We start from the raw sequence: 15,678 nt of genomic DNA, 5'->3' as shown, positions 1-15,678 counted from the left end.
TAGCAGGAACCCCTGGCACCCAGCCGCCGCTCCATCGTACTCCCTGGGGAGAGCCAGGCGTAGGGCTCCGGGTCCGGACGTCGGTGGAGGGGTAGATGGTGGAGGGGGATTTGGGGCTGGGGATGCGGTAGGGAGGCCACTCCTCTCCCATCGGTCCATCCTTTCCATCATCTGCTCCATCGCTGAGCCGATTCGGTGGAGGATGGTGGTATGGTGAAGGACCCGTTCCTCCATCGATGGGAGAGGAGGGGAGGCTGCTCCTGCTGACTCCATAGCTGGTGCGGGATTCTGTCATGAGTTGCTAGGAGTGGTGGTAGGAGTCAGGCGCAGAGAGCAGAGGTAAGGAACTTTGTGTTTATTAAATAAAACACAACACAAACGACGCCAACACAACCGGCGTGGAAAAAATGCAAATTGCCCAGAACAGGTGCATAGCATGAATATAAGATAATAGTAGTAGATCGCCAGCACATCCAAATGCAAAAAACACAACCTGACGCTAAATAATCCCGCACAACACTGGGCGGGTTAACCAGGCTTAAATAACCAAAATCAATAAACCAAATGAGGAACAGGTGCAAACAATAAGACATACCAAACGAAAAGGAAAAAAGGATCAGCGGCGGCTAGTAGGTCGGCGACGACGACCGCCGAGCGCCGCCCGAGCAGGCAGGGGAGCCACCTTCGTTGGGATTCGTGACAGTGTGTGTGTGTGTGTGTGTGTGTGTGTGTGTGTGTGTGTGTGTGTGTGTGTGTGTGTGTGTGTGTGTGTGTGTGTGTGTGTGTGTGTGTGTGTGTGTGTGAGTTGTGTGTGTGTGTGTGTGTGTGTGGTGTGAGCGGTCTCTTTCATCTCCTAATGTCTCCCTATTATGATGTGTTTATGTTTCTTCATCAGGCTGACAGACTGACAGGCAGTCTGAGACTCAGAGTTAGCATGTTAGCTTTTCAGCCATTACCCCAGGCCTGTTAACTGTTATCATTACAGCCATTACCCTAGGCCTGTTAGTTGTTAGCATGTCAGCATTACTGCCATCTCCAGGCCTGTTAACTGTTAGCATGTTAGCATTGCAGCCATCCCGCCAGGCCTGTTCAGAGCTCTGAGCAGAAGCTGCACAATACCAGCAGGCTGCACAATACCTCCTTAATCCTCCACCCCTCCCCTTCCCTCTCTGCTGACGACTTTGTCAGCCACTTTGAAAAGAAGGTTGATGACATCCGCTCCTCATTCACTCAGCCTATTGAGTGTACTGGTACCACTCACACAGAACTACCCTACGCCTTGACCTCTTTCTCCCCTCTCTCTCCAGATGAAATCCTGTGACTAGTGAGGTTCGGCCACCCGACAACCTGCCCACTCAACCCCATCCCCTCCTCCCTTCTCCAGACCATCTCTGGAGACCTTACCCATTTCTCACTTCCCGCATCAACTCATTCCTGAACACTGGCTGCCCCTCTGACTTCAAAATGTTCAAAGTTGCTCCCCTCCTCAAGAAACCAACACTCGACCCCTCTGAAGTCAAAGACTACAGACCGGTATCCCTTCTTTTCTTTCCAAAACACTTGAGCGAACTCTGACCAACTCTCTCGCTATCTCTCTCAGAACAATCTTCTTGACCCTAACCAGTCAGGCTTTAAGGCGGATCAGTCAACCGAGACTTCTCTCCTCTGTACTCATCCTCCTAGATCTATCTAGTGCCTTCAACACCGTGAACTAGAGGTCGACAGATTAATCGGAATGGACGATTAATTAGGGCCGATTTCAAGTTTTCATAACAATCGGTAATCTGCATTTTTGGACACCGATTGTGGACGATTTAATTATAATGTTACCTTCATTTAACAAGGCAAGTCAGTTAAGAACACATTCTTATTTTCAATGACGGCCTAGGAACAGTGGGTTAACTGCCTTGTTCAGGGGCAGAACGACAGATTTGTACCTTGTCAGCTCGGGGATTCGATCTTGCAACCTTCCAGTTACTAGTCCAACACTCTAGCCACCTGCCATACATTGCACTCCACGAGGAGCCTGCATGGCACGCTGACTACCTGTTACGCAAGTGCAGCAAGAAGCCAAGGTAAGTTGCTAGCTAGCATTAAACTTATCTTATAAAAAACAATCAATCTTAACATAATCACTAGTTAACTACACATGGTTGATATTACTAGTTTATCTAGCGTGTCCTGCGTTGCATATAATCGATGCGGTGCCTGTTAATTTCTCATCGAATCACAGCCTACTTCTCCAAACGGGTGATGATTTAACAAGCTCATTCGTGAAAAAAAGCACTGTCGTTGCACCAATGTGTACCTAACCATAAACATCAATGCCTTTCTTAAAATCAATACACAAGCATATTTTTTTAAACTTACATATTTAGTTAATATTGCCTGCTAACATGACTTTCTTTTAACTTGGGAAATTGTGTCACTTCTCTTGCGTTCCGTGCAAGCAGTCAGGGTATATGCAGCAGTTGGGGCCGCCTGGCTTGTTGTGAACTGTGTGAAGACCATTTATTCCTAACAAAGACCGTAATTAATTTGTACATAATTATGACATAACATTGAAGGTTGTACAATGTAACAGCAATATTTAGACTGTTTTCGAATTGATCGTTTCTGGATTTGACCATATTAATGACCTAAGGCTCGTATTTCTGTGTGTTATTATGTTATAATTAAGTCTATGATTTGATATTTGATAGAGCAGTCTGACTGAGTGGTGGTAGGCAGCAGCAGGCTCGTAAGCATTTATTCAAACAGCACTTTCGTGCGTTTGCCAGCAGCTCTTCGTTGTGCATCAAGCATTGAGCTGTTTATGACTTCAAGCCTATCAACTCCCGAGATTAGGCTGGTGTAACTGATGTGAAATGGCTAGCTAGTTAGCGGGGTATGCGCTAATAGCGTTTCAATCGGTGACGGCACTAGCTCTGAGACCTTGAAGTGGTTGTTCCCCTTGCTCTGCAAGGGGCGCGGCATTTGTGGAGCAATGGATAACGATGCCTCGAGGGTGGCTGTTTTCGATGTGTTCCTGGTTCGAGCCCAGGTAGGGGCGAGGAGAGGGACGGAAGCTATACTGTTACACTGGCAATACTAAAGTGCCTATAAGAACATCCAATTGTCAAAGGTATATGAAATACAAATGGTATAGAGAGAAATAGTCCTATAATAACTACAACCTAAAACTACTTACCTGGGAATATTGAAGACTCATGTTAAAAGGAACCACCAGCTTTCATATGTTCTCATGTTCTGAGCAAGGAACTTAAATGTTAGCTTTTTTTACATGGCACATATTGCACTTTTACTTTCTTCTCCAACACTTTGTTTTTGCATTATTTAAACCAATTGAACATGTTTCATTATTTATTTGAGGCTAAATTGATTTTATTGATGTATTATATTAAGTTAAAATAAAAGTGTTCATTCAGTATTGTTGTAATTGTCATTATTACAAATAAATAAAAATCAGCCGATTAATCGGTATCGGCCTTTTTGGTCCTCCAATAATTGGTATTGGCATTGAAAAATCATAATCGGCCGACCTCTACCGTGAACCATCAGATCCTCCTCTCCACCCTCTCAGGCCTGGGCATCTCAGGCTCTGCACACTCTTACCTGACAGGCCACTCCTACCAGATGATGTGGAGAGGATCTGTGTCCGCACCACGTAATCTCACTACTGGTGTCCCTCAGGGACTCTCAACTACTTTTCTCCTTCCCCCTTCTGACACCCAGGTGGCGACATGCATCTCTGCGTGTCTGGCAGATATCTCAGCTTAGATGTTGGCCCATTACCTAAAGCTCAACCTCAACAAGACGGAGCTTCTTTTCCTCCCGGGGAAGGCCTGCCCGCTCCAAGACCTCTCCATCAAGGTTGACAACTCCACAGTGTCACCCTCACAGAGTGCAAAAATCTTGCCGTTACTCTGGACAACACCCTGTCGTTCTCTGCAAACATGAAAGCAGTGACTCCCTCCTGCAGGTTCATGCTCTACAACATCCGTAGAGTATGAACCTACCTTACACAGGAAGCGGCGCCAGTCCTAATCCAGGAACTTGTCATCTCCATTCTGCTGTGCCATCAAACCCTTGCAATTCATCCAGAATGCTACAGCCCGCCTGATGATCAGTCTTCCCAAGTTCTCCAATGTGACCCTGCTCCTTCACGCACTCCACTGGCTCCCAGTCAAAGCTTGCATCCACTACAAGACATGGTACTTGAGTACGGAGCAGCAAGAGGAACTGCCCCTCCCTACCTCCAGGTTATGCTCAAACCCTACAACCCAACCCGAGTAATTCTTTCTGCCACCTCCGTTCTCTAGGCCCTGTGACCCCTATGGGGGCAGTCAAAGCTCTTCTCTGTCCTGGCACACCAATGATAGAACCAGCTTCCCCCTGAAGCTAGGACAGCAGAGTCTCTTCAAATCTTCTGAAAACATCTGAAATCCTAACTCTTCAAAGAGTATCACCCCCCAGAGTTGCCTCTTTTCTGTGGACGTTGAGACTGGTGTTTTGAGGGTACTATTTAATGAAGCTGCCAGTTGAGGACTTGTGAGGCGTATGTTTCTCAAACTAGACTCTCAAATGTACTTGTCCTCATGCTCAGTTGTGCACTGGGGCCTCCCACTCCTCTTTCTATTCTGGTTAGAGCCAGTTTGCGCTGTTCTGTGAAGGGAGTAGTACACAGCGTTGTACGAGATCTTCAGTTTCTTGGCAATTTCTCGCATGGAATAACCTTCATTTCTCAGAACAAGAATAGACTGACGAGTTTCAGAAGAAAGTACTTTGTTTCTGGCCATTTTGAGCTTGTAATCAAACCCATAAATGCTGATGCTCCAGATACTCAACTAGTCTACAGAAGGCCAGTTTTATTACTTCTTTAATCAGAACAACAGTTTTCAGCTGTGCTAACATAATTGCAAAAGGATTTTCTAATGATCAATTATCCTTTTAAAATGATAAACTTGGATTAGCTAACACAACGTGCCATTGGAACACAGGAGTGATGGTTGCTGATAATGGGCATCTGTACTCCTACGTAGATATTCCATAAAAAATCTGCCATTTTGAGCTACAATAGTCATTTACAACCTTAACATGGTCTATACTGTATTTCTGATCAATTTAATGTTATTTTAATGGAGAATAATTTTTCAAAAATAAGGACATTTCGAAGTGACCCCAATGTTTCGAACGGTATTCTATATATTCTTATTCCATTCATTTAAATAAATAAGGGTAAATAAAGGTAAAAATAAAGGTAAAGGTAAATGACTTAGATATGTGTGTATTAGGTAGTTGCTGTGGAATTGTTAGATTACGTGTTAGATATTGTTGCACTGTCGGAACAAAAAGCACAAGCATTTCACTACACTTGCAATAACATCTGCTAACTATGTATATGTGACCAATAACGTTTTATTTAATTTAAATAGTGTAACGGGTGTCGTAAGGATTGGACCAAGGTGCAGCGGGAATGTGTATACTCATCTTCTTTATTACATTTAAAAGAAGGAAAAACAAACAAATGACATATACAAAAACAACACACGACATAAAACAGCCCTGTTAGGTGCATAGACACAAAACAGGAGACAACTACCCACAAATCCCATTACAAAAACACCCCTATACATAGGACCTTCAATCAGAAGCAACGAGGAGCAGCTGCTTCCAATTGAAGGTCAACCCCATTAACTAAACATAGAAATAGAAAGACTAGAACTAACATAGAAATACACTTACATAGAACATAGACCAAAAAAAACCGGAACACATAAAACAAACACCCCTCTTACATAAGCACATAGCCCAACAAACCCCGAACCACATAAAACAAACACCCCTGCCACGTCCTGACCAAACTACAATTTACATTTACATTTGAGTCATTTAGCAGACGCTCTTATCCAGAGCGACTTACAGTAGTGACACAATAACAAATAACCCCTTTACTGGTCAGGACGTGACAAATAGCAAAGTTGGGTTGGAACTCATAAGATGTTGCCCTTTTCTGTCACTAATGTGTGCTGAGTATTCTGGCTCAAAATGGCTGCTGTGTATTCCTGATGTCATTGCTACACATTGGTGGAGGTGGAGAAATGATTGAACACAACGTACAGCGCTTTGGATGGATCTTGCAAGTAGCATACGGATTTGATGACTTAACTTCCCATTCCATCCCCATTGCCAATATAGGGCATCTAGGCACAAGTCTCCCTCCCTCCCTCTCCCTTCCACTTTGGTGTGTAGCTTTAGTAATCCTGAGAAGAAACAGGCAGATGGCACTTGGAGAGATTACAAACAGTCACTGCACATCTGAAGACCACACACACACTCTCACACCTGCATCTCCCCCTACCTCTCTACCTCTCTCTCTATCTCCAATCTCTGCCTTGAACCTAATCTCTCCACATCTGCAGAGCTTGCTCACTCGGAAGCTGCACCGCTGTCTCTCGCTCTCTCCATCCTCTCCTATTCTCTCTCTCTCTTCACATACTCTCATCTGCAGAGGGCGCATTCTCATCATCTGCATCTTTTCCTTTGGTAACACTTTATTTGGATAGTTCGTCTGTAGATGCTCTACAGACAAACATTTCAACTAACTGTTTACTAACCCTAACTCTTATTCTAAACCTAACGCTAACCCTAACCGTAACCTTAGACGTGCAGTTGCTTATTAACAGATGGTCATACTATCAACAAACTATCTGTAGACCATCTATCCAGACTATCCAAATAAAGTGGGAGCCTACCTTTCTCTCTCCCCATCTAATGTCTATCTCTCTACCTCTGCTAACCCTAGATGACCCCCTCTACATCCTCCTTTTCTTCTCTCTCTACTTTACTTTATTTAGTAAATCTTTTCTTAACTCTATTTCTTCAACTGCATTGTTGATTATGGGCTTGTAAGTAAGCATTTCAAGGTAAGGACACCTGTAGTATTTGGCGCATATGACAAATAACATTTGATTTGATTTTATAGTCATGCCTGCATTGCTCATAAAACATCTCTCTGGCTTCCTCTCTCTCTCTCTCTTTCCCCTCTCTCTCCTATGATAGCTATGCTAACGTAAGAACAATGGGATAAGAGCTATGCTCTAGTGTTGTTGTCAACTAACCACTGTAACAAACAACCTGGCTCCACCCACTGGGGACTGGACTGGCCCTGGTAGGACTGTGTGTGTGTGTGTGTGTGTGTGTGTGTGTGTGTGTGTGTGTGTGTGTGTGTGTGTGTGTGTGTGTGTGTGTGTCTGTGTGTCCATAGCAGCACGTGTGTGATTTAATCCTCCATTTAACATGCCTGTGAGTACATTACAGTTTAGGCAGTAAATCCGCTCTCCCCAGACAGCGAGACCAAACTGCTGCAATTATTCCTTTATTCACTCTGTCTATCCCATTTAAAGGCTTATTTTCTTTTCATCTCTCTATCCTAGCCGTCCCTCTTCCTTTATCTCCCTTGGAGCGCTGTGCTGCTATGTGTGTCTACATGTTTATAATTGTGTGTGTGTATGCGTCTACATGTTTATAATTGTGTGTGTGTGTGTGTACACGTTTATAATTGTGTGTGTGTGAGTGAGTGAGTGTGTGAGCTGTTGGGCCCACATCAAGTCATCCCTCGGTATGAAGTCATCGGCACAGTTAATGACATCATAAATCAGGCCCCGTTCCCTGAAGACTGGGGTGGGGGGGAATGGGGTATTTCCTGGGTATTCAGAGACAGTTAAACCAGAATAACTGTTAGGTGAAAAACGGCAATTAACACCCGTGTGACCAGATGCCAGAACCAATGTCACACGACGTATGACCAGACGTCAGATGGCACAGATTGACCTCTGACCCCTGAGGCCGTCACTTCCATGCCGCCCTGCCAACCGGCCAGCGCTGATTCCCTCAGAAGAGCAGGGAAGCTGGCACACTGTCTGTCTGTCTCTCTCTCTCATACACACACATGCATGCCCACACATGCCACTCTAAACAGGAAGTGACATCCTTACAGGTAGTGGATTGGCTCAGACAACCAGTCCTGTTTATGACCCAGTAATATGGAGCTCAGATAGAGACAGAGACCACTGTTATCGCACATGACCCCGAAACACACACACGAATGCATGCATGCAGACACATACACACACATTATTCCGCTATTACTGTTAACACCACTGACCCCGATACCACACAACAAAAGTCTTTCCCATTGGTTGAATCATCCTCCAGCATATTCTCTTCCACTGTTGTCATGGAAACAGCAGAGAACGGGAGAAAGAGAGAGACAGACACAGAGAGAGAGAGAGAGAGAGAGACAGAGTGAGACAGAGAGAGACAGAGAGAGAGAGAGAGAGAGAGAGAGAGAGAGGGAGATGCAGAAAGACTGAGAAGAGAATCGCTGATGGGTCTTTTTTAAGAGGGATAGGTGGTAGCCTCATCAAAAAGCTGAAATGGAAAATTCCAGGCTTACTTGTGTGTGTATGTGTGTGTGTGTGTGTGAATGACTCATGGAAAGTTTAATCTTACTATGCTTTTGGAGATTTGCAGGGGTAGGAAACATCTTTACACACACATATGCACACTCACACACATACACACTGTCTCTCTCCCAATCCTGAGTGAGGGAGATTATTGCGTTTGTGTGTGTGAGCATCTGTGTGCTTACTGCCACTGTCTCTCTGCAGCGCTGCAGTCCTAGATAGATAGTGAGAAGGTATTAAGTCTCTTCAGAGCTAGATTAATACCCACGTCAGGCCTCCTTTCTAACTCTGAGGGTGCTTACCAGCCAAAACCAAAAAGCTATTAAGCATGGTAAATAAGACTGGCTGATTTGAAAAACAGGTATTAATAGTTGAATTTAAGCTTAAGCCTCAATTTCAAAGGGCTTGGAGAGTGAAAGAGAGAGGGGTGAGGGACTCTTTGGAGAGGTCTGCAATGCAAAACTCATAGATGTTCACAATTACTATTTTCCCATTCCTTCCATCTACAGAGTGACCAATATGTCATATAATAAATAAATGCATTATTAACAATGTGTGAGTGGAACATATAATGAGTGAGTGAAAGAATGATGAACACTATTACAGATGATGCTCACTAGTGATACCTGCTGTCCAAACAGAAGCAGCGCACACTGCACCAGGCCTACTTGTTCAATGCAGGCCACATTGTAATATACACACAGCAACTGACTTTGGATCAGCTGTGAAACACCATCTGCTTGTAAACACTGATTCCAGGATGGTGGCGCGTGCGCACACGCACACACATTACACACACACACACACACCAAGTGCCTACCTGTGAGCAGGGAGACTCGATGGAAGGTGCCCTCCAGCTTGCCCAGCAGGATGTGGACAAAGCCGTCTTTGGACAGTTGCCCCACCTCTTTGGAACTCTGGTCGTACACCACCACTTCCTGTTTCCTGCCCATCTCAACCTGTAGAAACACCAGTGAGCAAGAAGATGTCAATGGAGGTTTGGGTTAGTATCATTTATTGCAAAAGGAATATGAAGTTGTCATAACCCATGAGTAAAAAAGGTTGCACTGATAAAAACAGCAATGCTGTTTGCATTAAAGCACACATTTATCTTCATTTTAAATCATGTGATATAGAGGGGGTTGGGTGGGTGGTGGATGGGGTTACTGAAACAACATTTGGGAACATAGCAAAGTATTACACCATCTGGACAGGTATTTTCACATTGATATCCAGGAATCGATGCTGTAACAGTAAATAACGGCTAAATAATGCTGACATATTATCTGTTAAATACAAAACATTCCATCCAAATGCATGTGTGTAAATGGACAGTTCAAGCACCTTCAATGCATCAGCATGCTGTAGATGCTTTGTCACAATGTGTTTGTAAAAGAGGAAGAGATGCGAGCATGCGCCTGTGTTTGTCTATGCTGTGTGTGTGACATGCCAGCCAGGCTCCTCCATGTTGTCAGGCAGGTTTTGGTCACATGACAAGCGCCTAGCCTATCGCATTGCAGCTCTAAACCACCACTGAAAGGGGGTTCTTTAACCCTTTTCTTCGTGTTGTTTTCATGCGCTCCCTCCGTCCTTCAGATAGCATAAAGACTACACTATAGCTGTTGGGCAAAACGACACTTCCTCCAAGAACACTGTTCACTGCTCAGTGGCCCCCTTGTCTTTCTCTGTGAGCTTTACAGTGCAGTGGGTCATGGTATTCACACAGGTCTATAGTGTGGATGGTACACACAGTTCAAGCCATGCAGTGGATGGGTGTGTGTATCAAAGAGTCTATTACTCTGCAATAGTGTGTGTTTGTGCGCGTGCCTCAGTGTGTGTGTGTGTGTGTGTGTGTGTGTGTGTGTGTGTGTGTGTCAGTGTGTGTGTGTCATTGTGTGTGTGCCAACGTGTGTGTGTCAGTGTGTGTTTGTGCTTCACGTTACACAGCAGTTGTACAAGAGTGTCTTGGCTGACAGACACACAGGTTACTGATGCATGTTTTTCCTGACCCATCGGCATAGAATACCCCATGATGAAAAAGTGAAAACATGTTTTTGAGTCAGCAAATGCCAGTGATGCAAAATGGATGAGTACAGAATGGATGGATGAGTACAGAATAAATGAGTACAGAATGGATGGATGAGTACAGAATGGAGGAGTACAGAATGGATGGAGGAGTACAGAATGGATGGATGAGTACAGAATGGAGGAGTACAGAATGGATGGAGGAGTACAGAATGGAGGAGTACAGAATGGATGGATGAGTACCAAATGGATGATGAGTACAAAATGGATGGATGAGTACAGAATGGATGGATGAGTACAGAATGGATGAGTATAGAATGGATGGATGAGTACCAAATGGATGATGAGTACAAAATGGATGAATGAGTACCAAATGGATGGATGAGTACAGAATGGATGGATGTGTACAGAATTGATGGAGGAGTACAGAATGGATGGAGGAGTACAGAATGGATGAGTACAGAATGGATGGATGAGTACAAAATGGATGGATGAGTACAAAATGGATGTGTACAGAATGGGTGGATGTGTACAGAATGGGTGGATGTGTACAGAACGGGTGGATGTGTACAGAATGGGTGGATGTGTACAGAATGGGTGGATGTGTACAGAATGTCATGTGTCATGTTTCTAACACATCTACAACACCTGTATAAGACTGTTGTTCCCCATCTTTACTTTTGTGTGGTCAGTGACCATCTGAGATGGGAGATAGTCTGCGTTTAAACACAACCTCCAGTACAGCAGTCCACTGAACACATCTGAGTCCACTTATACCATCTGAGTCCACTTATACCATCTGAGTCCACTTATACCATCTGAGTCCACTGAACACATCTGAGTCCACTTATACCATCTGAGTCCGCTGAACCCATCTGAGTCCGCTGAACCCATCTGAGTCCGCTGAACCCATCTGAGTCCACTGATGCCATCTCAGTCCACTGAACCCATCTGAGTCCACTGATACCAACTGAGTCAAATTAACCCATCTGAGTCCACTGATACCCATCCGATTCCACTGAACCCATCTCAGTCCGCTGAACCCATCTGAGTCCGCTGAACCCATCTGAGTCCGCTGAACACATCTGAGTCCACTTATACCATCTGAGTCCACATAGTGGTGTGGGGGCTGTGCTTTGGCAAAGTGGGTGGGGTTATATCCTGCCTGTTTGGCCCTGTCCGGGGGTATCATCGGATGGGGCCACAGTGTCTTCTGATCCCTCCTGTCTCAGCCTCCAGTATTTATGCTGCAGTAGTTTATGTGTCGGGGGGCTAGGGTCAGTCTGTTACATCTGGAGTATTTCTCTTGTCTTATCCGGTGTCCTGTGTGAATGTAAATATGCTCTCTCTAATTCTCTCTTCTCTCTTTCTTTCTTTCTCTCGGAGGACCTGAGCCCTAGGACCATGCCTCAGGACTACCTGGCATGATGACTCCTTGCTGTCCCCAGTCCACCTGGCCATGCTGCTGCTCCAGTTTCAACTGTTCTGCCTGCGGCTACGGAACCCTGACCTGTTTCACCGGACGTGCTTGTTGCACCCTCGACAATTACTATGATTATTATTATTTGACCATGCTGGTCATTTACGAACATTTTAACATCTTGACCATGTTCTGTTATAATATCCACCCGGCACAGCCAGAAGAGGACTGGCCACCCCTCATAGCCTGGTTCCTCTCTAGGTTTCTTCCTAGGTTTTTGGCCTTTCTCAGGAGTTTTTCCTAGGGAGTTTTTCCCAGCCACCGTGCTTCTTTCACATGCATTGCTTGCTGTTTGGGGTTTTAGGCTGGGTTTCTGTACAGCACTTTGAGATTTCAGCTGATGTACGAAGGGCTATATAAATTTGATTTGATTTGATTTGAGTCCACTTATACCATCTGAGTCCACTTATACCATCTGAGTCCGCTAAACCCATCTCAGTCCACTGAACCCATCTGAGTCCACTGATACCAACTGAGTCAAATTAACCCATCTGAGTCCACTGATACCCATCCGATTCCACTGAACCCATCTCAGTCCACTGAACTCATCTCAGTCCACTGAACCCATCTCAGTCCACTGATACCCATCTGAGTTCACTGAACCCATCTGAGTCCACTAGACCTTTCTGAGTCCACTGATACCCATCTGAGTCAAGTGAACCCAAATGAGTCCACTGATACCCATCTGAGTCCACTGAACCCATCTGAGTCCGCTGAACCCAAAAGAGTCCACTGAACCCATCTGAGTCCACTAGACCTTTCTGAGTCCACTGATACCCATCTGAGTCCACTGAACCCAAATGAGTCTGCTGAACCCATCTCAGTCCGCTGAACCCATCTGAGTCCGCTGAACCCATCTGAGTCCACTGAACCCATCTGAGTCCGCTGAACCCATCTGAGTCCGCTGAACCCATCTGAGTCCACTGAACCCATCTGAGTCCACTTATACCAACTGAGTCAAATTAACCCATCTGAGTCCACTGATACCCATCCGATTCCACTGAACCCATCTCAGTCCGCTGAACCCATCTGAGTCCGCTGAACCCATCTGAGTCCGCTGAACACATCTGAGTCCACTTATACCATCTGAGTCCACATAGTGGTGTGGGGGCTGTGCTTTGGCAAAGTGGGTGGGGTTATATCCTGCCTGTTTGGCCCTGTCCGGGGGTATCATCGGATGGGGCCACAGTGTCTTCTGATCCCTCCTGTCTCAGCCTCCAGTATTTATGCTGCAGTAGTTTATGTGTCGGGGGGCTAGGGTCAGTCTGTTACATCTGGAGTATTTCTCTTGTCTTATCCGGTGTCCTGTGTGAATGTAAATATGCTCTCTCTAATTCTCTCTTCTCTCTTTCTTTCTTTCTCTCGGAGGACCTGAGCCCTAGGACCATGCCTCAGGACTACCTGGCATGATGACTCCTTGCTGTCCCCAGTCCACCTGGCCATGCTGCTGCTCCAGTTTCAACTGTTCTGCCTGCGGCTACGGAACCCTGACCTGTTTCACCGGACGTGCTTGTTGCACCCTCGACAATTACTATGATTATTATTATTTGACCATGCTGGTCATTTACGAACATTTTAACATCTTGACCATGTTCTGTTATAATATCCACCCGGCACAGCCAGAAGAGGACTGGCCACCCCTCATAGCCTGGTTCCTCTCTAGGTTTCTTCCTAGGTTTTTGGCCTTTCTCAGGAGTTTTTCCTAGGGAGTTTTTCCCAGCCACCGTGCTTCTTTCACATGCATTGCTTGCTGTTTGGGGTTTTAGGCTGGGTTTCTGTACAGCACTTTGAGATTTCAGCTGATGTACGAAGGGCTATATAAATTTGATTTGATTTGATTTGAGTCCACTTATACCATCTGAGTCCACTTATACCATCTGAGTCCGCTAAACCCATCTCAGTCCACTGAACCCATCTGAGTCCACTGATACCAACTGAGTCAAATTAACCCATCTGAGTCCACTGATACCCATCCGATTCCACTGAACCCATCTCAGTCCACTGAACTCATCTCAGTCCACTGAACCCATCTCAGTCCACTGATACCCATCTGAGTTCACTGAACCCATCTGAGTCCACTAGACCTTTCTGAGTCCACTGATACCCATCTGAGTCAAGTGAACCCAAATGAGTCCACTGATACCCATCTGAGTCCACTGAACCCATCTGAGTCCGCTGAACCCAAAAGAGTCCACTGAACCCATCTGAGTCCACTAGACCTTTCTGAGTCCACTGATACCCATCTGAGTCCACTGAACCCAAATGAGTCTGCTGAACCCATCTCAGTCCGCTGAACCCATCTGAGTCCGCTGAACCCATCTGAGTCCACTGAACCCATCTGAGTCCGCTGAACCCATCTGAGTCCGCTGAACCCATCTGAGTCCACTGAACCCATCTGAGTCCACTTATACCATCTGAGTCCGCTGAACACATCTGAGTCCACATATACCATCTGAGTCCACTTATACCATCTGAGTCCACTTATACCATCTGAGTCCACTGAACCCATCTGAGTCCACTGAACCCATCTGAGTCCACTGAACCCATCTGAGTCCACTAGACCTTTCTGAGTCCACTGATACCCATCTGAGTCCACTGAACCCAAATGAGTCTGCTGAACCCATCTCAGTCCGCTGAACCCATCTGAGTCCGCTGAACCCATCTGAGTCCACTGAACCCATCTGAGTCCACTTATACCATCTGAGTCCGCTGAACACATCTGAGTCCACATATACCATCTGAGTCCACTTATACCATCTGAGTCCACTTATACCATCTGAGTCCACTGAACCCATCTGAGTCCACTGAACCCATCTGAGTCCACTGAACCCATCTGAGTCCACTAGACCTTTCTGAGTCCACTGATACTGTACAGTATACGTGTCTGTGTGAGTGTGTGTGTGCATGTCTGTGTGCGTGTATGTTCAGGCTTGCACCTGTGTATTAAAGGTCGACAGTGCCTCCTTCACCCTAATCCCTACTGAGACCCTGCCATCTCCCCCTACCACTACCCCCTCCCCTTCTCTCCCCCTACCACTACCCCCTCGCCATCACTCCCCCTACCACTACCCCCTCCCCTTCTCTCCCCCCTACCACTACCCCCTCCCCTTCTCTCCCCCCTACCACTACCCCCTCCCCTTCTCTCCCCCCTACCACTACCCGCTCCCCTTCTCTCCCCGCTACCACTACCCCCCTCCCCTTCTCTCTCCCCCTAGCACTACCCCTCCCCTTCTCTCCCCCCTAGCACTACCTCCTCCCCCTTCTGTTTCCCTCTACAATGCCCACAAGCAGCGCAGGACTCATTACAACAGAGTGGATAAGACCAGGCATTAAATCAGACTGTGGCAATAAGAACATCATCAATGATTATGTTCTTTTGTACACAGAAGATCATACAAAATTGATGCATTTCAGTCACTTCAAACCATACTTCCTTCAGATTGAAATACACACACAAACACTATATGTGTCTACATCAGTGTACATGATCAGAGTGAAAGGCTGTCCTTTAATCTTCAAGTGATCTCACCAGGAGGATGCTTCCTTTCCCAGATTATCATATCTAGTTTCACATTTTATTAGTCGAATGTACAGGATGCACATGGTATACACACCGTCCCAACAAAATGTTTACTGCTGGTTCCTACTCGACAATGAAGCATTAAGAAATAAGAAAAGATAAGAATACAAACATAAAGTACAGGT

General features: G+C 45.7%; 1 protein-coding gene across 2 annotated transcripts in view; it reads right to left on the bottom strand.

The window, feature by feature from the left end:
* Window positions 1-15,678, bottom strand: part of LOC115192771 (dual specificity protein phosphatase 8) — a 99,536-nt gene that overhangs the window by 59,196 nt on the left and 24,662 nt on the right. For both annotated transcript variants that reach the window (XM_029751616.1, XM_029751618.1), the window contains exon 2: window positions 9,289-9,427. In XM_029751616.1, the coding sequence (XP_029607476.1) occupies window positions 9,289-9,427 (139 nt within the window). The remainder of the gene's footprint in view (window positions 1-9,288; window positions 9,428-15,678) is intronic.

Source organism: Salmo trutta, chromosome 4 (genome assembly GCF_901001165.1).
Source record: "Salmo trutta chromosome 4, fSalTru1.1, whole genome shotgun sequence".
Lineage (NCBI taxonomy): Eukaryota > Metazoa > Chordata > Actinopteri > Salmoniformes > Salmonidae > Salmo > Salmo trutta.
Note: the sequence above shows the minus strand (reverse complement) of the source record. Positions and strands in the feature narration are given on the sequence as shown.